This window comes from Schistocerca cancellata, chromosome 10 (assembly GCF_023864275.1).
Source record: "Schistocerca cancellata isolate TAMUIC-IGC-003103 chromosome 10, iqSchCanc2.1, whole genome shotgun sequence".
Taxonomy (NCBI): domain Eukaryota; kingdom Metazoa; phylum Arthropoda; class Insecta; order Orthoptera; family Acrididae; genus Schistocerca; species Schistocerca cancellata.
In genome coordinates this window covers 208,397,328-208,423,657 of record NC_064635.1, presented here as the reverse complement: position 1 = coordinate 208,423,657, position 26,330 = coordinate 208,397,328, and the positions used below count along the sequence as shown (strand labels likewise).

General features: G+C 40.6%; 1 protein-coding gene across 3 annotated transcripts in view; it reads right to left on the bottom strand.

Annotated features, from left to right (window-relative positions):
- LOC126106597 (replication protein A 70 kDa DNA-binding subunit-like) overlaps window positions 1–26,330 on the bottom strand; it is a 170,869-nt gene that overhangs the window by 44,046 nt on the left and 100,493 nt on the right. For all 3 annotated transcript variants that reach the window (XM_049912943.1, XM_049912941.1, XM_049912942.1), the window contains exons 9-11: window positions 15,696–15,930; window positions 9,536–9,608; window positions 716–875 (exon numbers count right to left, since the gene is read on the bottom strand). In XM_049912943.1, the coding sequence (XP_049768900.1) occupies window positions 716–875; window positions 9,536–9,608; window positions 15,696–15,930 (468 nt within the window). The remainder of the gene's footprint in view (window positions 1–715; window positions 876–9,535; window positions 9,609–15,695; window positions 15,931–26,330) is intronic.

Genomic DNA, 26,330 nt, shown 5'->3' with positions numbered 1-26,330 from the left:
GGTTCTACTGCCACCAGTGTACTTTGCTCAAGGATCGCGAAGATATATGAGAAATTAGGATTTGTAGGGAAGTATGTAGACAGCAGCGTTTCCCTTGCTCTATCTACAAGTGGAACAAGAAAGACCTCCACCGTGCACTGCACCACACAGTGGATTGCAGGGTACGTATGTAGATGTAGATGAGGTCACTTCTCACAACATTGTGGCCATTGCACAATGACATCCAGTCGTTCACTCGTGAACTATTTCATATTGCTTTTATTCCAGATTTTCCATTGTATAAATCTACTTATAGCACATGCAGCAGTATGAGTTGTATTGTTGTCAATAAGTAACTGGTAATTTCCATTTTAAATGCCTACTGGCTACAGAATCTAATATTAACTATAAACATCGAGTGGCAACAGAAACCACCAGCTGTACAGCATATGCTGGATGTTGACAGATTTCAATTGACAGTGTGTATAGTGAGTACTGAATTCTGTAACCAACAGGCAATGAAATTGCATGATGTTAGCTGGATCTACAACTAATACCACCCATTTTGTTACAAGCCAGTATCTATTAGGCAGAATTATTTAACTTTCACATGCCCTATCTGTAAATGAGTCTGGAAAGGCTCAAAAACTACTTTATGGAAATAAACAAATATTTCATAAGTCATTCGCCAGAGTTTTCTGTGTTTAGATTCAACATAAGTTTGAGTTCCACTTACCTCTATGAGACTATAAAATTTGTGACACTGTTCATCAAATGCTGTTGCAAGTATCTCCCCAGATTTATCAACAAATTCCATATAAAACCGTTTCCCTTCTCTGCTTTTATTTGAATATATTATTGGTGTCTTGTTTACAACACGAGCTTCGATTCTCCACCTGGAAACAGATAGCACATTAGCAAAAAGTGAATGCAGACATCTAGCTGTTTTCATGTATAATACAGAGTCAATCATTGTGAAAAGGATATACTGTTACAGACTGCAAATTGCAGATGTGCACAGCGAAAATACTGCTAAATACTAAGCTTTTGGAGAAAGCCTTCTTCAGCAAAGAAAGGAAATCACACACACACTTTAACACAAGCAGACACACCTCAGGCACAAATGACAGTCATCTCCCGTCATTTTAGCTGGACTGGAATTCTTGCGTTGAATGAAAGCAGAAATCTGGAGTGGGACATGGAAGTGGGAGAAAAACATACTGTCTAGCAGAGTGTTGCAGGGACCAATGTAGAAGATGGCAGTGGCATGCTCAGGCAGTGTCAGGAGGCGACAGATGGGTTGGAGGGGGGGGGGGGGGGGCAGCTTGGAAAAGGAGAGGAGATGAGAGGAAAATGATTGGTGGGTGTGAGGCGGAGAGCGAGCACAATGAGTGTGAGGGTGCATGGGCTGGGAGGAGGTTACAGGGCAGGGGGGGCAGAAAATATTGGGTCGAAGGAGTGGGGACAGTAGGTTATCATAGATTGAGGCTGGGAAAATTTCATAATTGTTCCTAATAGTTGATATTCTAACATGGATTTTCTACTATTTGATATGAGAAAAAAAAATTTTAATGGATAGAAGCAACTTCAGAAATAGATTTATTCTAGTTATTGTCAACATAAGTTGCAAAACTGACACAAAATGTTGTGGAATTCAAAAATATCAAGGTTTGCAAACACCTGAAGTTACGAATGTCTTGTACATGTGGTGCTCAGCATAGCACACACTGCAGATTGAAGAACTTTAAATACAGGGTATTCAGAAATACCTATTACAAACTACCAGGACTTGTAGAGCAGAGTCAGTATATAATATTCTGAACAGGAAACTCTTGTCCAAAAATGTGCCAGTTCCATTCTACAACACTTTCACATTCCAGATGTTTAACTATTCCACTCCTCCTTGATGAATTGAGTTAGGTGTGATGCAGTATAATTATTAGGTAACACTTTGAGAGAAAACATAACAAACCATCCATTTATCACTTAATCAAACAATGGAAAATATAGGATGGAATGTAACAATATTATCTACATCTACATCCATACTCTGGAAGCCACCTGACGGTGTGTGACGGAGGGTACTTCGAGTACCTCTATCGGTACTCCCTTCCATTCCAGTCTCGTATTGTTTGTGGAAAGAAAGATTGTCGGTATGCCTCTGCGTGGGCTCTAATCTCTCCAATTTTATACTCATGGTCTCTTCGCGAGATATACGTAGGAGGCACCAATATACTGCTTGACTCCTCGGTTAAGGTATGTTCTCGAAACTTCAACAAAAGCCCGTACCGAGCTACTGAATGTCTCTCCTGCAGAGTCTTCCACTGGAGTTTATTTATCATCTCCACAACGCTCTCGCGATCACTAAATGACCCCGTAACGAAGCGCGCTGCTCTCCGTTGGATCTTCTCTATCTGGTACGGATCCCACACCGGTGAGCAGTATTCAAGCAGTGGGCAAACAAGTGTACTGTAACCTACTTCCTTTGTTTTCGAACTGCATTTCCTTAGGATTCTTCCAATGAATCTCAGTCTGGCATCTGCTTTACCGACAATCAACTTTATATGATCATTCCATTTTAAATCACTCCTAATGCCTACTCCCAGGTAATTTATGGAATTAACTGCTTCCAGTTGCTGACCTGATCTATTGTAGCTAATTGATAAAAGATCTTTCTTTCTATGTATTCACAGCAAATTACACTTGTCTACATTGAGATTTAATTGCCATTCCCTGCACCATGTGTCAATTCGTTGCAGATCCTCCTGCATTTCAGTATAATTTTCCATTGCTACAACCTCTCGATATACTAAAGCATCATCCGCATAAAGCCTCAGTAAACTTCCGATGCTATCCACAAAGTCATTTATGTATATTGTGAATAGCAACAGTCCTACAACACTTCCCTGTGGCACACCTGAAATCACTCTTACTCCGGAAGACTTTTCTCCATTGAGAATGACATTCTGCATTCTGTTCTTCAATCCAATCACACAATTGGTCTGATAGTCCATATGCTCTTACTTTGTTCATTAAACGACTGTGGGGAACTGTATCTAACACCTTGCGGAAGTCAAGAAACACTGCATTCACCTGGGAACTCGTGTCTATGGGCCTCTGAGTCTCGTGGACGAATAGCGTGAGCTGGGTTTCACACGATCGTCTTTTTTGAAACCCCTGCTGATTCCTACAGAGTAGATTTCTAGTCTCCAGAAAAGTCATTATACTCGAACACAATACGTGTTCCAAAATTCTACAACTGATCGACATTAAAGATATAGGTCTATAGTTCTGCACAGATGTTCGACGTCCCTTCATGAGACGCTCTTCTAGAGACCTACGGTACACCGCTGCAAGAAGGGGGCAAGTTCCTTCACATACTCTGTATAAAATCGAACCGGTAACCCATCAGGTCCAGTGGCCTTTCCTATTTTGAGCGATTTTAATTGTTTTTCTATCCCTCTGTCATCTATTTCGATATCCACCATTTTGTCATCTGTGCGACAATCTAGAGAAGGAACTACAGTGCAGTCTTCCTCCGTGAAATAGCTTTGGAAAAAGACATTTAGTATTTCGGCCTTTAGTCTGCCATCCTCTGTTTCAGTACCATTCTGGTCACAGTGTGTCTGGACATTTTGTTTTGAGCCACCTACCGCTTTGACATAAGACCAAAATAAAAGTAAAGTTGCTACTTATCATATTGCGGAGATGCCAAGTCACAGATGAGCACAACAAAAAGACTGTCACAAATACATTTTTGGACAACAAGGCCTTTGTCAAAAATAATAGACCACCCACCCACCCACCCACACACACACGCACAAATACACCTCACACACATATGACTGCTGTCTCTGGTAGCTGAGTTGCGTTTGCATGAATGTGTGTGTGTGTGGTCTGTATTTGATAAAGTCCTTCTTGGTCGAAAAATTATCTGTGATAGTCTTTTAGTTGCATTTATCACTTAAGTACATTTGTTTGTGTTAACACATAACTGTGCAATGACAGCAGCAGAGTTGATATATGACACATTTTACACTGGTACGACTACCTACCAGCTGACCACCTGGGTGAACGGCCACCACCAAACTGTTGCTGAGAGTGAGCACACCACCCTGTGGCACAACATGCAGCTCAACATAAAACGATTTATTTCAATGGCTCTCTCACAACCCAGACTATCTGGATCACCGCCTCCACCACCAGCTTTTCTGAACTGCACTGAAGGGAGTTATCCTTACAACACATTCTCTGCTCCCAAAACTATCCCGGCCTCAACCTACAGTAACCTACTCTCCCCACACCCTCCACCCAACAGTTTCCAACCCTCTGTCCTATCACCTCTTCCCTATTCTCATCCCCTCACCATCTGCGTGTGCCGCTCTATGCTAATTCACCCACCCATCTTCCCCCTTTCCTGCTTCTCTCCCTTTTCGGTCCCCATTAAGCTCCCTGCAGCCTCCTCACGCCGTACCTGTCTTGCTTCCATCTAGTCCCTGCACGCTCCAATAGACAGCACTCTTCTCTCCCCCCACCTGTACCCAGCCATCCCTTCCCCTTTCCTGGCCACTCGAGATTCCTGCTTCCATTGTATGTGAAAGTTGCAATCTGGTCCAAACTGTTGGAGAAGGCAGTCACATATCAAATATATAATTGAAACACAGTCCAAGAATGGCGCTAAAGCAGCTACTGCTCTACAGCACTGGTGATTTTCATGACTGGCAACAAATGATGAAGTGCACTGTTGAAATAAGTTTTGCGTTATTTATGATGTGGATACTACTTAATATTTTCCTACACAATATTGAGAACAATTTTCTTCCTCCACTTGCTGCCAGGTCACACCTCTCCTTTCAACAGATATTCTCACTCCCATTTTCCACCATGTTCTTGGGCGCCCTCTAGGTCTTTTCCCATCCATCTTTAGTTCTTCCATAATTTTGGGGAGTCTCTGCCCATGCATCCTCTTAACATGCCCATACCATCTTAATCTCTTTCTTTCAATTTCTTCTCTCATACTTTCTTGTTTGAGGTCCTTTCTAATCTCTACATTCCTTACTCTGTCCATTCTTCTTTTTCCCTTAACTGCTCTGAGAAATTTCATTTCCCCTGCTTGCAGTCTGCTCCAGTCCCTTTCTTCCATTGTCCATTTTTCTCCACCATAGGTGACAATAGGGAAGTAATAATTCTTATACATCAGGAGTTTTGCTCCTTCTGAAATTTCATTATTCCAAATCAGATGTTTTATTGTTTGGTAGAAATTACCTCCCATCTGTAACCTCCTATTTAGTTCGTTAGTTATTCTTCCATCCCTATATATTTCACTCCCTAAATAAGTGAAACTTTCTACCACTTTGAGGGGTTCTCCATTCAAGGTAATATTTCTATTGATTCCTTTCTCTCTTCCAAATACCATTACTTCACTCTTATCTTTATTTATTTTTAATCCATACCTTTTCATTATTTCCTTCCACGCATCAAGCTGTAACTGTACATCTACCTCTTTATCACCCCATATTACCATATCATCTGCAAAAATCATCTTTTTGTCTTTTTCTTTTACTATATCTTTAACTGCCCTATTCATTCCCTCCATCACAACATTAAAAAGCGCAGGAGATAGAATACTTCCTTGCTTAAGTCCTTGTCTTATTTCGAAGTATTCAGAGTTCCCCAATGGTGTTCTAATTCTACAATTGTGGCCTCTGTACATTGTCTTTATAACAGTAATGTATCCATCTTCTACATCTATCTTCTTCAGTTCTTCCCAGAGTCTTTCCCTGTCAACTGAGTCGTATGCTTTTTCTATGTCTATAAAAACCATTATCACCCTTTTGTTATACTCCCAACTTTTTTCCATCAGTTGACGGATAGAAAATGTTATGTGTCGACAGAAGTGCCGACACAGTGTTATTTAGAAGGGCCGAATAGGCACGCTATAATCTCACCCAGAATATCGTGAAGTCTGAAACAGGATGCTCAATGAATGCTAATAAGAAAAGAACGGAGCGTCTCGTATACTTAACTTTAATCCATCCTTTTGGTATACATCATTTATGGTGAATACAAGTAAGACTCTCTCCAGATATGGTTAACTGCGCCTTGCTAGGTCGTAGCTATGGACTTAGCTGAAGGCTATTCTAACTGTCTCTCGGCAAATGAGAGGAAGGCTTCGTACGTCTAGTCGCTAGCACTGTCGTCCGTACAACTGGGGCGAGTGCTAGTCCGTCTTTCTAGACCTGCCATGTGGTGGCGCTAGGTCTGCAAGTACTGACAGTGGCGACACGCGGGTCCGACATGTACTAATGGACCGCGGCCGATTTAAGCTACCACCTAGCAAGTGTGGTGTCTGGCGGTGACACCACAGAAAATATCAGGTCGATTGTGCTCCTTCCTTTCCTAAACCCATGCTGTTCTTCACTCAGCTCCTTTTCTATCTTTTCACTTATTCGATTTAGTAAAATTCTTTCAAAAATCTTGGCTGTATGACTCATGAGGGTTATTCCTCTGTAGTTTTTACAAAGTCTTTTATTGCCTTTCTTGAAGATGGGAACAATGTCTCCTGTTCTCCAGTCGCCAGGTATTTTACTATTTCTCCACATGCTTGATAGTACTCTATACAGCCACTGCATTCCCACTGGACCTGCTGCTCTTATCATGTCCACTGATAATTCATCAGGTCCTGTGGCTTTCCCCCCATTCATCTTCTTCACAGCTTTTTCCATTTCTTCCTGTGTAATTTGTCCTAATTCTGCTTCCCAACTTCTCTCAATTTCTCCATTATTTGTTGTTTCCTCATGTACCTGCTCCTCAGTGTTTAACAGCTTCTTAAAATGTTCTTTCCAGAGATCTTTTATATTCCCTGGATCTTCAATAATGGTACCGTCCTCTGTTTCCATCTTTACTGGTACTTCAGAAGCCTTCCTTTTATTTTTCATCATTTTATAGAACATTTTCTTATTGCTCTTCACATCTTCTTCAAGTTTTTTTTTGTAAACTTTTCCCATGCCTTTTTCTTTGCTGTTTCCACTATTTCTTTGCACTTCTTCTTTTCCTCTATATATCTTTTATGGTCTTCGTCATTTTTAGTTTTCCACCATTTTCTCCATGCTCCATTTTTTCTTCTAACTGCTTGGATTGTGGTATCATCCCACCAACTTGTCTGTCTTATTTCTTCCTTTCCAGATGTTCTGCCACATACTTTTTGTGCTGCTTCGAGTAAAGTGTCTTTGAATAAACTCCATTCTTTTTCTACATCGCAGAAAACTTCTTTTGGAAATTTTTGTATTATTAATTCTCTGTACTTCTCAGCACATTCACTCTCCTTCAATTTCCAATCCCGTATCCTCATCACTTTCTTCTGTTTTCTATTTTTCACACACTGATTCATTTTCCATTGTCCCACCAGTAATCTATGGTCTCCATCTGCACTCACACTTGGAATTACCTTCACATTTGTTACTTTCTCTCCCCATTCCCTATCTACTAGAATATAATCAATTACACTCTTCGTTCTTCCATCCCAACTGTATCTGGTGATAACATGACTTTCTCTCTTCATAAACCAGCTGTTTGCTATTTTCATTCCATTCCTCTGGCACAAATCCAGGAGTCTTTCCCCTTCTTCATTTCTACCTCCATATCCAAAACATCCCAATACTTGCTCAAATCCCTTTCTGTCTTTGCCTACCTGTGCATTAAAATCTCCCATCACTATATTAGCACTCTCTATATGGTTTTCTAACACATTTTCAAAGTCCATCTTCTCTTCTTCGCTACATCCCACTTGAGGTGCATAAATCTGGATTACTTTTAGTGTTTCTTTTTGGAATCTCAGGTTTAAGATTATGATCCTGTCTGATATACATCTCACATTTTCAATACAGCTTTGTACATTCTTATTCACCATCACTGCCACACCATTTCTTCCAGACCTGTTATTCCCACTCCAGTACAGTTTTCCTCCTCCTCTCAAATTCTTCTCACCTTTTCCCTTCCACTTTGTTTCGCTTAATCCCAATATATTTAACTTCCTCTCTGTCAGTACATCTGTCATTTCTTCCATTTTTCCATTGAGGGTTAATATATTAAGGGTGCCAATATTTAGGTTACTTTTTAGTCCAGTTGGTTTCATCTTCTTGTACTGATGAATATCATCAGGTCTCCCATCATTTGCACCAGTACTTGAAGAAGCAGGGGGGTCAAATCCTGAGTGGTTCGTTCCGAGGCTCGTCTGTGTTTCGAAAGCAATATATGAAGACTTTCCTACTGGCTTGCTAGGCCTAACGCAAGGAAGGATTTTCTGTTGGGGTTGTCTCCCTTAGCCTTTGGAGTTTCTCCTCCACCACAAGGCAGTGGTTGCCTTCTCATTTAAAACCCAGAAAGGAGGGTTGCCTCATCTGCCAGCTACGCCGTTCCGAAGTCTTCCTTCTCCGCCTTCGCTGCCATTAAGGTCTTCACCCGTAACCCTGGGCATGGGTTCCGTGTTATACCCCACGGGATTGGGTCCCTGCCTGAACTCAGCCATCCTAGCACTCCAGCCTAAAGATGATGAGACTTACCAAACAAAAGTGCTGGCAGGTCGATAGACACACAAACAAACACAAACATACACACAAAATTCTAGCTTTCGCAACCAACGGTTGCCTCGTCAGAAAGAGGGAAGGAGAGGGAAAGACAAAAGGATTTGGGTTTTAAGGGAGAGGGTAAGGAGTCATTCCAATCCCGGGAGCAGAAAGACTTACCTTAGGGGGAAAAAAGGACGGGTATACACTCGCACACACACACATATCCATCCGCATATACACAGAGACAAGCAGACATTTGTAAAGGCAAAGAGTTTGGGCCACAACAACAACGAAAAACAAAGAACAAAAAATAACCTTCCAGATCTCAGAAAATTGTCCAGTGCACACATCTACCATCTCCCAAAAAGACACACCCATAAACTTGCTAATTCACAGTGGCTCATGTCACCCAAAAACACACAAAGGATATTTTTCGAACCTACACAGAGACTAATGAAGTATCCACTAAGGAAAAGATAAATAACTCAATTACAGACAGCAAGAAAAATACCAAAAATCAGTGGCTACAATCTCACCATAGTCCACAAAATTTGTATTAAAAACTGCATGCCAATGGAAAGGAAAAAAATCTGAGAAAAGGCATCAGAACTGGCATGAATCTATGTTCATTCAGCTCACATCTAACTGAACAAAAACACACACCCAGTGATGTAGCAATGTCCAAATATATTTGAAGAGTTAGAAATTTTGATGTGTATGAAGAAACATCCAGACATTAGTTTGACTGGAGAAACTGATTTGAAGCCTAAGAAATTCTTCAAAAATTTCTCCAATATTCTTCTAAACCTTTAGTTTTAAAATGTATTCCTTTGTTTGGATACTCCATTAAGACAGTTGATACACCTTGAAATGAAATTACATAATATAATATAAACATTATAATTATATAATCTGTGTAAACTTCATTGGCCACAAATAAAAATAAATGAAACTGTCCATCTCTGCACAGCAAAGATTGATGTACTCACTCTTCCCGGTATGGGCTGAGTTTAGCAACTGGGCAGATTTTTTGCTTCGGCTGTGGAGGGGTGTATTCTGCAGCTGGAAATGTAGACACATTTTTGAAAGAAAAACAATACTTCCTATGTCAGACTACAATCTCTAATGTAGCACTGTAATTTAACATGGATTCTGCCCAATGAGAAACTTAATATACAAATATCAAAGATTATTTTTTCTTGCTTTTTTGCCATTGGTTTTAAATTCTTCCACAGCAGCTGTTGCAATTACGAGCTTCAACTGGTAAATGTAGGAACAGCTACATCGTTTACTAATCAGAGCAAAGTAACATTATCTCAAAATCATGAACTATCTGATAATCTTAAATATTGTAGAGAGAGAAACTAATACAAATGTTATCCACACCAATTAAACTCCTATTGAATCTTAATGAAAAATCGACAATTCAATGCAATGAAATTACAGTTACTCCAACAAAACACTTCTAAAACATGAGACATCTTGTCTCATTAAAATATTAAAATCATTTTAATACTGTCAATCATTGTATTTTAATTTTAACAACAGTGCAGAAGCCATTTTCCTGTAGAAAACAAGACATCCATACTTGCATAATTTACTGTTTATAATCCAACCTCCTTTTTAAAAAAAAAAAAGGGCATAAATGGCATGTAACTGAAGTCATTTTTTCTTTCTTTCTTCTTCTTCATGGTAGTTTGTTACTGTTGACAAGAGTTGGCAATATGTTTAAGGTCAGTCAGGCCACAAACAAATCTACAAAAATAATCAGTAAATACAAGGAGCGATCAATAAGAAATGTTTTGGTGCCAAGAACATTTGTTTAAGGAAAATATTTATATGTGCACAGGGTAATCATTAGCAGTATGCCTGTAGTGTGGGGAAGAATGGAGAATCACTTAAAAGAATTATTTCAAAAGTGTTAGTGGACAGTCCAGTCCACATTTAAATGCTCAAGCTAGTGAGTTAAGTGCGAGCATTGGTGCACAAGGTGTTAGATCTTAAACGGCTCTTGCTGAGACAAAGGAACAAAAAGTCATAGAACTTCAGAATAGAGTAGAGCACGGGTGGGCAACTGATGGCCACAGGTCAGATCGAGCCCATGAATGGTTTCAGTCTGGCCATAGAACCAATTTATATATATATATGTGTGTGTGTGTGTGTGTGTGTGTGTGTGTGTGTGTGTGGGTGGGTGGGTGGGTGGGTGGGTGGGGGGTTGGGACAGCAAGGCACTCACATCGTAATCCACCTGGGTCACATTTTCAGATATTTCTGCCGATGATCAGCTCAGCCTACCTTGAGTTTCCAGGTCGTGATATGGACCAATGAAAGTTTAGCCTAATCTGCACGTGCACAATACCATTTTGCCACCATTGGATTTGAATGACTAAGGGAAACACATTTCCAATCTGAGCTCGAAATCATGGCCCGCGTGCATGCGCAGAGTGGAGAAAGAGCTGACTACCTTGAAGGGGTGTGGGGAGGAGTATTTTCATCTCAAGATCAAAGCTGGCAAAAACAAAAACCTACCTTGAAGGGGTGCGGGGAGGAGTATTTTCATCTCAAGATCAGTGCTGGCAAAAACAAAAACACACACACACACACACACACACACACACACACACACACAGTTGTTTGTTAGTTTCAGGACATAGATGCTGAATGTTGCCAATTCCAGGAGAAATTGACAGAGCATTATTTCTTTTCCATGTACAGAGATAAATCTGCTTCCTTGTTCTGTTGTGAAAGAATATAATATGAAAAGGCACTCTTCTAAGAAATACACTGCTTAACGACAGCTTACAGGGCAACTGCACAACGATAAAATTAAAATATTAATTCCAATTTGGAAAAGCAATATCAAATGTTTAGCAAGGTGAGGACACTGTGAGACAATTTGGTTGAAGTTAGTTTTATGGTTAGTAGAGAAAATTGTCCAATCATTACAGTCTTGCTGAAAGCAAATTCATAAAGAAACACATCTTGGACATTGCAGATGAACTACATGTTGGTAAAGAAAGAGTTTGAACAATTGGCATTACAACCATTAAAAGGAACCACTACTAGAGAAGATATTTTTGAACAAGTGGAAAAAACATCAAAACGTTAACCCTGCAGTGCAGTCAAGTCAGTAGAGCTCGTTCTGGTGGAACAACTGTGACAATCGTTTCACAAAAAGGTTTAGTTGGCATATTACGTGAAAAATCTGCTGAATTAAATACTAAGAAAGCCAATTCAACAATTCTTCACAGCATTATTTACGGAAGTTGGTGTGCTAATTGAATTAAAACAAAAAATGTGGTTACCACGCACATTAATTTTATGAAGTCCTAGACACTACATCACTTACAGTTCAAACAGTACTTGGGTGACCTATTACCCCATCATGAATATTTATCTTTCCATTGCTGAGTGGGATGAGTGAGTATGGCAAATATGCTGAAACATTTTTATGATCTTCAACCATAAATAGCAGATTTTGTGGCTATCAAAGAGAAGCTATTGCCCGATGTAAATTAGTCCCAATGGATTTGTGATTTAACATTTACATTTACAATTGACAGCACAGGTCCTTCAAATGACTTAATGAATTCCAGACACAAGGCCAGTTAGTTCACACATTATATAGCAATCTGAGAGCTTGTACTTAAGTTTGACTTGGATTAAAAAGCTTTACAATACTATATGATAAAAGTTAAATCTGAGTAATTTAAATCTGATGAATTCAAAAATACAAATGGTAATTCATAGTTATCTAGTTACAATGCATTTAGTTGTGGTGACATCCATGGTCTAAGTGGAGGAATGGGAGGGGATAGGAATTAGTAGTGTAACATGTCGCTTCCACAAAGTGGAACCATCACCTACCTAGCCAACAAATGGTGATCATGATAGCTGAAACCATTAATTAGTGACACAGCTTATAATCAAAACTCCCTGGAGTTTTCATTACTGTTTCTGTATGTGAACTGAAAGGGACGGATGTCGCATGTCTTCAAAGTGGGATGGTAAATTGTAGTATTCTGACGATTTGTGGTACCTGCTAGGCTCAATCTTTATTCCCCGCTTTGATATCCTGGCGTGGAAGAGGAGGGTGCCCAACCAACTAATGAGTGTGCTGTGACAATGGAGATGACGTCACGGTGAAAGAGAGACAAGTCTGTTATTCATTCAAATGTCAGATCTCTTTCATGTAACATTAAGCTGAATGTACATATCCTAACCTTACATGCAATGTTTTTCTATATTAAGTAATTGTATCAGAAGGCGCAATATAACTGTTATACTATGATATACTTTCTATTATTTAGTAGAAAGCTGGGAATATTTCATGATTTACAGACTTTCAGCACAAGATACAAATGCAGAGAAAATGAAGTCCACCATGCAGTGCCTGATAGGTGCATGAACAAATTGTAATTAAACATGCCTCGCTTCAGAATCTGGAGATAAATAAAAATTACCAGAGATGCAAAAGTGCAACTGCAATGCTAATTATCCTAAATTTTGAAGTTCAAACATCAATAACAACAGATCATCTACACCCCCCCCCCCCCCCCCCCCCCCCCACCATGTCTCTCGGCACTTATGTCATATGACCAATTGTAGTAAAGCTTTCGGAATGGAAAAAATGCCAAGTGGCTTCACAATTTATATTATGTGCAATCTGTTTGTTTAAGGTTGATGAATGGTTGGGCAAATGTTGGTGTGCATCGCCTCCAACAAGGTGGTCCAGAATAAGACACTAGTGTGCCAACCTGCAAGATAGCTCTCCATTGGAATCTTATTAGTCTGACAACTTGATGGGGCTGGTTGGACATAATCAACCAGCCCAAGTGGAAGCCTGTTCCTGCTTCTGTCTGATTGGGTTTAATATCCACTTCTGTATTATGGAGGCAGAGAAGCTCATACATGTGCAATAAAACTTCTTGCAATAAAAAAAGGAAAAGGTTACATCAGCAATGTTGTTGTGGGGGATGGATGTGATCACTGTTTTTATAAGGCCCCTCCTTTCTTTGACAAATGTCGCTAAACACAGACCAAGACAAGCTGCAACAAGTCATTCACAATTAAGAACTAATTCTACCCACCAAGATCCTATCTCTCAGTACATCTCCGCAACCATCAAGCTAATTTGCATATGTGTCACCTGAAAGTAGTTTGTTTCATCATAGGCACCACAATCATCATCTCCATAATACAGAAGATAAAATACAGCTAACGTCCATGCAATAAATTCAAATGAAGCACACTATATGAGGACCATGGCCATACATCATTTACATTTAGTAAACAACAGCTCAACCTTATAAACAATACATTCTCCTTCAATTTCACGTAATAGGTATCACAAAAAACTCTGTAACGTTACATATTTGAAGTTTTTGTAGAAATCATAATATGATGTTAGCTACATACAGCAATTTTTTTTATTTTCACTTACTAAATATATTGTAGCTTACCACATGTTTACTTTATCTCAATCTGAAAGCCAAATGTTCGTCAGATGATATTACTTCTCTGAAATTCAATCTTTTCGCAGTTGGCGTAAGCACTCGTGAGTTGTGACCAAAAAGTAACTGGGATTTATGTTTCCCTTAAAGAATCGTTATGTATTCATCAACATTATCTTTATTCCCTTCCAAATAATCCCCTCAGATATAATACACTTGTACAAGCACTTAGCCTAATCTTGGAAGCACTTCTAGAACTCACTTTTTGTTATAGTTTTCAGCTCCTACAGCAATTTTGTTTTTATCTCATCAATGTAAGCAAAACAATGTCCTTCCTACACTCTCTACTGCATCAGGAATAGAAAGAAGTCGCAGGACACGTTTGATGAATACGGTGGCTAAGGTATCATAACGGCTTTGTTTTTAGCAAAAACATACACTGAGATGTAAGCAGAAGCATTATTGTGAAGTAATTTCCAGGACTGGTTTTCCCACAATTCAGGTGGTTTTCTTTCAATTGCTTCTGGCAAACAGTGCATAACTTACGGACAGTATTCCTTACTGACTGTCTGACCGTAAGGCAAGAACTCCTGATGCACCATCCCACTGTAATCAAAGCAACTTCATTCAGCAATTCTGAGCAATGTGTACACACCTGTACATGCCGTCGTTTTTGGTAAAAATTCAACAATTTGGGAATAAACTTTGCTGGTACACACTTCATGGCCAAACCATCCAAAAAATGGCTTGGCATGAGCCAACCAATATGGCAACATCATCAAAAAACCTCTCCAATAATGATTCAGCTTTTTTTCAGAACCATTTTCTAGACTTCTTCCACACTGTCATTAGTAAAATTGGCCCTCTTGTCATCTACAATGTGTTCTGACCTCCTTCGAAACATTTATACCACTTGTAAACTGATGTCTTATTCACAGTAGATTCGCCAGAAGCCCCAGTCTTCATTTTGAATGTGGTGCTTCACTTTGTCCCATTTTTCAAGCAAAATGTAATGTGGATTCTTTGATTCTTCTTTATCAAAAGAAAAAATTTGCCGAGCACTCGAAAACAACGATAACCTTTTTGACTGTCAACAATAAATTAAATATTAAAACAGCTGAAAATGCAAGGTTACATCAGGAACATGTGTACCAACAAATAACAAAAAATTGGAAATTGGATGTATAAAGCCCACAAAAATAAAAAATTCCCATTCCTTTTTCATGTCCGTATCTTTAAACTTTCCCATTATCAACCAGTAATAGTTGAAATATTCCCTCACACCTCTACCCTCCAGTTCTCAATGTAGGTGATGAAATTCCCATAGTATACGAAGCTACCTAGTTACAGACTGACCCACTCCCTCCTTTGCTTTTGCAGGATCACGATACGCATTTCTCTCAAACATTCAACCGGTGTCCACAGTATCAAGAAGCAGTTCACTCGATCGCAGCTGACAGTATGTCGAATGTAACTCGGCTGCAGTGGACAAGCATCGGAGATCGCCAGTAGGTGGCCAACCAATGAGTTCGACAAATAGTTCCAGTAGATGCACGCATTCATCATTAAGGCTAACAACATAATCAACAGATTTTCTTCTCCTCCCCCCTCTCTCAAAACTGTATTAAAAACAGCATCCCAACATATAAGTGGAGAACTGAAAACTTTCTGTGAAAAGATACAAACAGTTACTCACTGCCTGCCACTTCCAGCTGCTCAGTCGAAATGTTGGCATGTTCCTGTCTCTGATACCAGTCACGCAGCTGGTGTGCCTCTGGTATGTCAGGGTTCACTCTGACAGTGTTCCACATCTGAACCGATACTGAGCGCCGACCGCGAAAGACTGACTGTTTGGCACCCTTTACTGCCAGCACACAACCGGGAGTCACCGAGAACTCTTCAGCCCGTGTGCCCCACAAAGTCAGCTTCACCTGTGGGGAAAATGCAACCTGTTATACTCTGATTAAAACTGCTCTGTGATTGGCATTTCAGCCAGTCTAGTAGCAAGGTTCAGCCATATGCAGACTGACATCTCAGCAGACTGCCATCCTTGGACTGACATCTCTGCCCAAAAATCTTTGCCTCTGTATATGTCTGCTTGTGTCTGTATATGTGTGGATGGATATGTGTGTGTGTGCGAGTGTATACCCGTCCTTTTCTCCCCCTAAGGTAAGTCTTTCCGCTCCCGGGATTGGAATGACTCCTTACCCTCTCCCTTAAAACCCACATCCTTTCGTCTTTCCCTCTCCTTCCCTCTTTCCTGACGAAGCAACCGTTTGTTGCGAAAGCTAGAATTTTGTGTGTATGTTTGTGTTTGTTTTTGTGTCTATCGACCTGCCAGCGCTTTTGTTTGGTAAGTCTCATCACCTTTGTTTTTAGATATATTTTTCCCACGTGGAATGTTTCCCTCTATTATAAATATATATATATATATATATATATATGAAACCCAAATCCTTTCGTCTTTCCCTCTCCTTCCCTCTTTCCTGATGAGGCAACCGTTGGTTGCGAAAGCTTGAATTTTGTGTGTGTGTTTGTTTTTGTTTGTGTGTCTATCGACCTGTCAGCGCTTTTGTTTGGTAAGTTTCATCATCTTTCTTTTTATAAACAAAGACGATGTGACTTACCAAGCGAAAGCGCTGGCACGTTGATAGACACACAAACATACACACAAAATTCAAGCTTTCGCAACAAACGGTTGCTTCATCAGGAAAGAGGGAAGGAGAGGGAAAGACGAAAGGATGTGGGTTTTAAGGGAGAGGGTAAGAAGTCATTCCAATCCCGGGAGCAGAAAGACTGACCTTAGGGGGAAAAAAGGATAGGTATACACTCACTCACACACACACACACACACACACACACACACACACACACACACACACACGCAGACATATACAGAGGCAAAGAGTTTGGGCAGAGATGTCAGTTGAGGCGGAAGTGCAGAGGCAAAGATGTTGTTGAATGACAGGTGAGGTATGAGTGGCGGCAACTTGAAATTAGCGGAGATTGAGGCCTGGTGGATAACGGGAAGAGAGGATATATTGCAGAGCAAGTTCCCATCTCCGGAGTTCGGATAGGTTGGTGTTAGTGGGAAGTATCCAGATAACCCGGACGGTGTAACACTGTGCCAAGATGTGCTGGCCGTGCACCAAGGCATGTTTAGCATAAGGGTGATCCTCATTACCACCAAACACTGTCTGCCTGTGTCCATTCATGTGAATGGACAGTTTGTTGCTGGTCATTCCCACATAGAATGCGTCACAGTGTAGGCAGGTCATTTGGTAAATCACGTGGGTGCTTTCACATGGCTCTGCCTTTGATCGTGTACACCTTCCGGGTTACAGGACTGGCGTAGGTGGTGGTGGGACAGTGCATGGGACAGGTTTTACACCGGGGGCGGTTACAAGGGCAGGAGCCAGAGGGTAGGGAAGGTGGTTTGGGGATTTCATAGGGATGAACTAAGAGGTTACGAAGGTTAGGTGGACGGCGGAAAGACTCTTGGTGGAGTGGGGAGGATTTCATGAAGGATGGATCTCATTTCAGGGCAGGATTTGAGGAAGTCGTATCCCTGCTGGAGAGCCACATTCAGAGTCTGATCCAGTCCCGGAAAGTATCCTGTCACAAGTGGGGCACTTTTGTGGTTCTTCTGTGGGAGGTTCTGGGTTTCAGAGGATGAGGAAGTGGCTCTGGTTATTTGCTTCTGTACCAGGTCGGGAGGGTAGTTGCGGGATGCGAAAGCTGTTGTCAGGTTGTTGGTGTAATGGTTCAGGGATTCAGGACTGGAGCAGATTCGTTTGCCACGAAGACCTAGGCTGTATGGAAGGGACCGTTTGATGTGGAATGGGTGGCAGCTGTCATAATGGAGGTACTGTTGCTTGTTGGTGGGTTTGATGTGGATGGACGTGTGAAGCTTACCATTGGACAGGTGGAGGTCAACATCAAGGAAAGTGGCATGGGATTTGGAGTAGGACCAGGTGAATCTGATGGAACCAAAGGAGTTGAGGTTGGAGAGGAAATTCTGGAGTTGTTCTTCACTGAGAGTCCACATCATGAAGATGTCATCAATAAATCTGTACCAAACTCTGGGTTGGCAGGCCTGGGTAACCAAGAAGGCTTCCTCTAAGCGACCCATGAATAGGTTGGCGTACGAGGGAGCCATCCTGGTACCCATGGCTGTTCCCTTTAATTGTTGGTATGTCTGGCCTTCAAAACTGAAGAAGTTGTGGGTCAGGATGAAGCTGGCTAAGGTAATGAGGAAAGAGGTTTCAGGTAGGGTGGCAGGTGATCGGAGTGAAAGGAAGTGCTCCATCGCAGCGAGGCCCTGAACGTGCGGGATATTTGCGTATAAGGAAGTGGCATCAATGGTTACAAGGATGGTTTCCGGGGGTAACAGATTGAGTAAGGATTCCAGGCATTCAAGAAAGTGGTTGGTGTCTTTGATGAAGGATGGGAGACATGTAATGGGTTGAGGTGTTGATCTACGTAGGCAGAGATACGTTCTGTGGGGGCTTGGTAACAGCTACAATGGGGCGGGCGGGATGATTGGGTTTGTGAATTTTAGGAAGAAGGTAGAAGGTAGGGGTGCGGGATGTCGGTGGGGTCAGGAGGTTGATGGAGTCAGGTGAAAGGTTTTGTAGGGGGCCTAAGGTTCTGAGGATTCCTTGAAGCTCCGCCTGGACATCAGGAATGGGATTACCTTGGAAAACTTTGTATGTGGTGTTGTCTGAAAGCTGACGCAGTCCCTCAGCCACATACTCCCGACGATCAAGTACCATGGTCGTGGAGCCCTTGTCCGCCGGAAGGATGACAATGGATCGGTCAGCCTTCAGATCACGGATAGCCTGGGCTTCAGCAGTGGTGATGTTGGGAGTAGGATTAAGGTTTTTTAAGAAGGATTGAGAGGCAAGGCTGGAAGTCAGAAATTCCTGGAAGGTTTGGAGAGGGTGATTTTGAGGAAGAGGAGGTGGGTCCCACTGTGACGGAGAACGGTACTGTTCCAGGCAGGGTTCAATTTGGATAGTGTCTTGGGGAGTTGGATCATTAGGAATAGGATTAGGATCATTTTTCTTCGTGGCAAAGTGATTTTCCCCCTAAGGTAAGTCTTTCCACTCCCAGGATTGGAATGACTCCTTACCCTCTCCCTTAAAACCCACATCCTTTCATCTTTCCCTCTCCTTCACTCTTTCCTGACGAAGCAACCGTTGGTTGCGAAAGCTAGAATTTTGTGTGTATGTTTGTGTTTGTTTGTGTGTCTATCGACGTGCCAGTGCTTTTGTTTGGTAAGTCACATCGTCTTTGTTTTCAGATATATTTTTCCCACGTGGAATGGTTCCCATTTATCCTAAAGACAAACACATTTCTCCCAATAAGAGACTAGTTTGTTGATACCATCAGTGTAGAATATTTATCTGACTTTGTTCAAGGAGCCACGATCTCACCTCTGCTTTGAACACTTCATCACTGTCAAAGTGAAGTCTTCATAGGTGTTCTTTAAATTTTGCAAAATGATGAAAATCACATGGGGCCATGTCAGGGACTGTACAGTGGATGACCGATGACAGTAAACACAAGGTGTCGAGAAATTGTGTGTGGTCTGGCATTGTAATTCTGAACAGAGTGTGCTCCATTTGTGGCCAATTAGAAAATAGACTACAGCATGCCATTCCTCATGCACCACAATGGTACATGCTAAAATTTAGAGTCCTCTAGTGGCACAGGGTTCCAGCCTGCACCACTGCAAAAGGGAAAAATCTACCAAATAACATGCACAACATACCTCAAGCACTACTGAGAACAGAATAAAAAATTTGGAGACATTACTTTTTAGCGCTATCTTTTATATGTGATGGCAGGTGAGACCGCATGAAGGTAGTTCTTTCTAATAATTTTTAAAGGCAATGGCCACAGTAATTCTTATTAATGTTTTGAATAAAATGAATATATGAGGTTTTGCATGGAGTCTGACGTCTCATTTTCAAATACATTATCATCCCTGAATTGCAAACTACGAGGGTAAGTCAATTATTATCCGCAATTTAGTTACATTTTTGATTATTTTGGTAGTACTGTCATTTTATGTTAATTACACATGCTTTGTTTATTTGTTGTTATATCTTTGCAATTTTAAAGCTGCTAGGTTAGTTTCGTTATCGCTGCCATGCTGTTAATCGTGGCTGCTCCGCTCTCTATTTTCACCAAAAAAGAGCAACGTTCAGTGATCCGTTTTTTGTGGTCGGAAGGCGATCAGGGGCCGAAATTCATCGAAGACTTTCGGTACAGCACAGGAACAGTGTTTTACCACAACGGAGAGTCTACGAATGGCTTGAAAAATTCCAGAATGGTCACATGAGTGTTACGCATTCACATGAAATGATTCTCTTAGACAGACGATTAATTATTGACGAAGTGGCACATCGTCAGCAAATTAGTCACAGTTCTGCTATGAAATCACCTACAACAGATTTGGGTTTCATAAAGTTTGTGCAAGATGGGTCCCAAAACAACTCACACAGTTGCATAAACAAATGCGCTTGGACATCTGCTAAAACCATTTGGATCGCTACGGTAATGAAAAGGACAAACTTCTTAGACAGGATAATTACTGGTGATGAAACATGGATCCATCATTACGAGCTGGAGAGTAAACGGCAGAGTATGGAATGGAAACATCCAAATTTGCCATGCAAGAAAAAGTTCAAGACCAAACCGTCTGCTGGAAAACTAATGCTTACGGTTTTTTGGGATGCACGAGGTCCAGTTTTGTAGCATTATGGGGAAAGGGGCACAACAATAAACAGTGTACGTTACAATGAGATGCTTACTGCCAGGCTAAAGCCTGCAATTCGAAGTAAACGCCGAGGATTGCTGTCAAAAGGTGTTGTGTTGTTGCACGACAATGCCCGTTTGCATACTGCTGCCCAGACTGCTGAAATGCTCCAGAACCTCAAATTTGAAGAACTGGATCATCCTCCATATAGTCCCGATCTTGCCCCTTCTGAGTATCACTTGTCTGGCCCATTCAAACAGGAATTCTGCAGTGATCAGACATGGACAACAACTTCGATGGCTGATTATGCAAAGTATAAATAATGAATGTGGCATTACCCATTCGTATAACAGTAATAATAATGACAACATGCTTTGATCATAACTTTAAGCATATACAAATAAGAGCTAAAAATTTTAGTATTAATTAATTTTTTTATGATATGTTTAAAAACAGAAATATTACAATACACAGATCGTAAGATTGCACAAAAATCATTGGAGGTCACAAATAAATTTTAACTTTATGATTGATGTTTCAGAGTGTTTGGTGGAAGGGGCCAGTTTACAGTCAATCTTAGTTCTTTCTTGAGCACCCCGTGTTCTGTGCTGTTCTGTATATGCATGGAGAGCCTGCTGGAAATATCAAGGACCCCCCCCCCCCCCTCACACACACACACACACACACACACACACATGCATAAAGCTATTTTATTCAAGCTATAATATTGTGGAAGATAGAAACAGAGATTCTTTGTCTTTTGCCCACCAGGAAGCAAGTGCTTCACAACAACCTGCACAGCATCCCTCGCATATAGCAGACACATGTTAATGCAATCTGTACAGCTGCCTATACGGGTTCAATAACAATCTAGACATAATAATAAATGTGTACAGCATACATTTATGCACATTTTGGGACTGGTTCACTCATTACAACAACAAACTTGTGTTGTACAGTCGTAAAAACAGCAAACTATACAGTGTCATGACTGCTTTACAACTGCCATACCATAAATGGAAAAAAATTTGAGAGCAGGTAGCTGAGTTGTTCCAGTTCACAGCTTTGGAAAAATTGCACTGTCAATGAAGGTTGTGAATGACAATTTTCTTACCACAACAATAACAAAAGCATTTCGCAATGCAGTAACTGGTTTCAAACAGACAGTGGTCATCAGGCTTAAAGCACATACTGCAAGTGGTGACGTAACATTCCCGATTCATTGTCAACACAAACTGATGAGCCAAAACATTATGACCACTGCTGACTGTAATATTAAACACCATCTGGTGGCATTTCAAGCATGTGATGAAGTAAGGAAAATATGTAAGCAGAACAGAGATAAATGGAGAGTCATTCTACCAACAATATGGGCCCATAATATAATTTTTACCTAGTACAAACTCTCGGCATACTGTCACATGCTGACAGTTAAGCAGATTTTCGTGCCCAGGTTGCCATGTAATTGTGACATACCATATTTTATAGACTATATGATGCCATGGACTATAGGATTCACCTTAATATATAAGTAATTGTTAGTAACGTTTTTACCACTTTTGTTATTCAACTGCAAAGCCAGACTATTTCTTAGTTCATAAAACCAAATCGACCTTTAAAATCCCGGAACATCATCATCTGAACTTTCTTCTTCTTCCTCTTCATCGTCATCATTGTCCTCTCCATATATAAGATGGTCTTCACTGCCATCAAGAGCGTTACGTATGCTGTACATCTCAAAAGATTTTAAAATTAATGTCTACGGCTTGTTTTATCCACTGTCACACTTGTTTGATTGTAGGTCATTTTGAAACTCCCTTCGGCATGAATTCACATTAGGTTTAATCCATCATCCATTCGTTCCAGTTGCCTCTCATATACACTTTAAATAATTTATTTATCGAGACATCAAGAAGTTGCAACTGCGAAATAAGTCCTCCCAGAATAATGGCAAGCTCAGTACTTCCCTGTCACACTTTCTCTTTCACAGTATTTTTCAAATGACTACAAAACTGATCTAGCACAAGAAGAGAACTCTTCTTCGATAGAGCATCTTTCCTCCTCTCCCACACTTCATTAATCCATAATTTCATACCAGTGTCACCCATCCGAGCCTTGTCATGCACATGAACAACAACACCTGGCAGTATTTCAGAAGGTTGTGGCATTGTTTTGTGCTTGAAAATGATCACTGGATTAAGATTAGTACCATCATCACAACATGAAAGGACAACAGTGTAGTTCATTTTTCCATGTAAATTTTAGCACCTTTCATGACAACAGTTCTGTCACTCAGTACAACAAATGTCACTATTTGGCTTAGTTCAAAATTAGTTTTCTTTCCATGTTGAAAAATACAGTGATGGAAACATATTTTTTCTCTCTTCATACTCTTGTGGCACTTTCTGAGATATTTTAGTTTTGGCTCGCACGGTAAGTCCATGACGCTTCACAAACCTGTAGCATCAACCAACTCCACCCTTAATGTCTGTTAAGTTCCACTGTAGTGCTAGCTTATGAGTGTATTTGTATAATTTTTGTATTAATTTCAATGTCATTTTGACGGTGTCCTCGAATCAATTTCATTATGTCATCTTCCAATTCTGGCCATTTCACATTCATTCCTCTATTTTCACATTTAGTCTCCCTCATTTTCTTCAGTTCTGCCAATCACGAATGCTTTTTCCTGTTGGTGGAAACCCGAAATGCCATTCAGCTGCTCTATTTCAATGCATATGCTATTACTTTAAATTCGTATCCCGCACCATATGAATACCTCTTATTTTTTCCATTCCAAAACTGGCTACTAACAAAAATATTGTACTGTTATCGAAGACACACATCACCTTTGATTCAAGTTCACTGGTACCATAGATTGCAGTGACGCAACACAGGCTGAACAGTGTTCTGGGTTTATGATGACGAGACTGGAGAGAGACAGTGTTAACAAGCTTGTGGATCCCCACAGCTGATGATCGTTACACTGGTGCACTTGCTGCAGCAAATTGAATCCAATAATGCCTCATAGAGATAGGTTGCCCGTGGCATAAAATACGTGGCCATTTTTAAGACTGGAGGGAATTAAATATCAAACACTAGATATTTTTATATTAACTTTGAGTATAAGACGCTCCTGAATTTTAGGGGCTATATTTCAAAGAAAAACATGTGTCTTATAATCCACAAAATATGGTATTTCACACACATATGTTGATTGAAATATTGTAGTGATTTTGTAATCTCATTATGGAGACTTGAGGAAAGCACATCCTGGACAATTTTAATGTTAAAGGATTTGTCTTTAAAATGGGAATTGCCTTGTAGATCAATCAGTTACAATTGGAACAGTATAGAAAATAAATGTACGAAAGTCATTGTCATTGAAACATTTCAGAAACTATCCTTCTAGTTGTTCTTTAATACCAGTGAGCTTAGGGAACTGGACTGTGTTTGTCACAAACACAACATAATTTCTTTTTAAATGCATTCCCATCAAAGCAGAAAGAGTCAAAAAGTAGCCTGGTATGTCCCTGCACTTAACCAACAACCTCTGCAGTAACATATAAAGTCTCCACACTCTTCATTCAAATCCATCGAAAAACTGCTGCAACTGACAGTGGAGTAATGTCTGCCACCTCAGAAATATTACTATTTCTTCCTGTGCCTGAAAATTTAGCACAAAATGCTTCTTGATGTACAGGACAATGATTTCCATTTATCAATCATTGTAATTTTTTGCTCTTTCGTTGTAAACTAGGTCATTAAATTCTGTCTGCTTGGTACTGTAGTGTCGTTTCATAGCAAATCTGCAGTACCCACCACTTACGTGATTGCATAACACGCAGAGAATTCTCATCCCTCTCTACTATCATTCCAATTCATTTTTAAAGACTTGTGACTATTGATTGCTAGACTGTCTCTATGCAAACAGCCACTGAACCTGTGAACATCCTTCGTACAATGAACAACTATCAAAATGTTAACAGCACTGGGGACACAATTCTTTCAAATGTAACTGAGGTGTGCAGACTGAAAAATACCACACTGTAATACTAAATAAAATGTTGCACTGTAACGGGTACTTCCGAGAAGGTCGGAGCAAAGCCGAGACGGGCAAAGCCTCGGCCCGCACACCCGGCACGTGCCAAGTTTGGCACGCCGTGGCCGGCCCTGGTCAAGAGACCTGACAGAAAGTGGCAGGAAGATAGTAAAAACACGAGTAGGTGAGGGGTCTACACCTCATCACAGAACATGACAAAATCTGGCTGACCCCACTCTGTAAGGTAGGATGTTCACACGGACGTCCACGAGACTTGCGGTAGTGATCAGAGACGCTACGACACATATTGATTAGGTAACATTATTGCAAACCACCAGCAACCCTTTATGACTGATGTCTTACCCCTGGTGATGGTATTTTCTAGCAGGGTAATTTTGTGTGTCTCAAATCCAGAACCACGTGCATGTGGTGCTTACAGTTGAGTCAAGCCGATGATTCGATTACCAAATTCCTCTGATCTGAACCTGATGGAACACACGTGGGAAGCTATCGAGAGGCTAGATTCAGTCCCACAAACCATCGTGTAGGGTTTCACCGAGCACTTCGCACTTCGGCTTTCAGTTTCACATCCACGTTCTGCAAAAAGTCTGTCCTCGACCAGGAAGCATTCCTCCTCCAGAGAGCATTTATGCACCTCACTACTACATGATGGAGTATATGAAGCACTGTCTGAAAGAAGCTGCATAAATATTCAGTCAGATCTTCATAAGATTTCAAAGTGGTGCCAGGGTTGCCACAAGTTTCCCCAAGTGACATTCCCTGATATTTCCCTGATTTCCAGACAGGTTTTAGCCTTTTTCCCTGATAAATTTTTAGATCTCAAGCATAAGTAGAGACATAAGTTGACAAAAAAAATGTAAGGACTTTTGAGTAAAAATCTTACGTACTAATATCAACATCTTTTGTAATAAACTGTCTTTCGATGGAGAAAGCGAGCCAAATGGTATATGTTTTATTAAGACCACTGTTGTTATTTTATTTCAATAAAACAAAACACATTTGGTGACAAAAGTATGTATTTCCTTGGAGTTGCAGGACAAATTTAAAATACCTTCACAAATTTCAGAAATAACTGCAGAAAAATGTAGTCGTCTCGAAAGACGTGTATAAGGTGGGAAAGAGTTGTGTAAACCGACACTATAGATGACCGGCAATAAAATGTTGTTCCTACTATGTTCGTTCGTTATTGTCAGTTATTACCCACTGTGTTAGATCTATTATGTTACAGGTATTGTGTGATTTTTCTTTCAAGAAATATACGAGTGCATAGCGTACAAACTGCCAGCCACTGCAACAATTTTCTTCTTCTTATCATCCATACTTTCTAACACACAAACTACTTTCGGAATGTCAAAATGTAGTAGAATAAATAAAATGTCTATAAAACTCCACACTGTACAATGTACTTGCGGTGAGACAGCCGCAATTCCTGAAATCCGTCGCCCGTAGCCTCCGGCCTGCCTCGGAGCACCACAGTCCCACATCTGTGGACAAACCACGAAAAT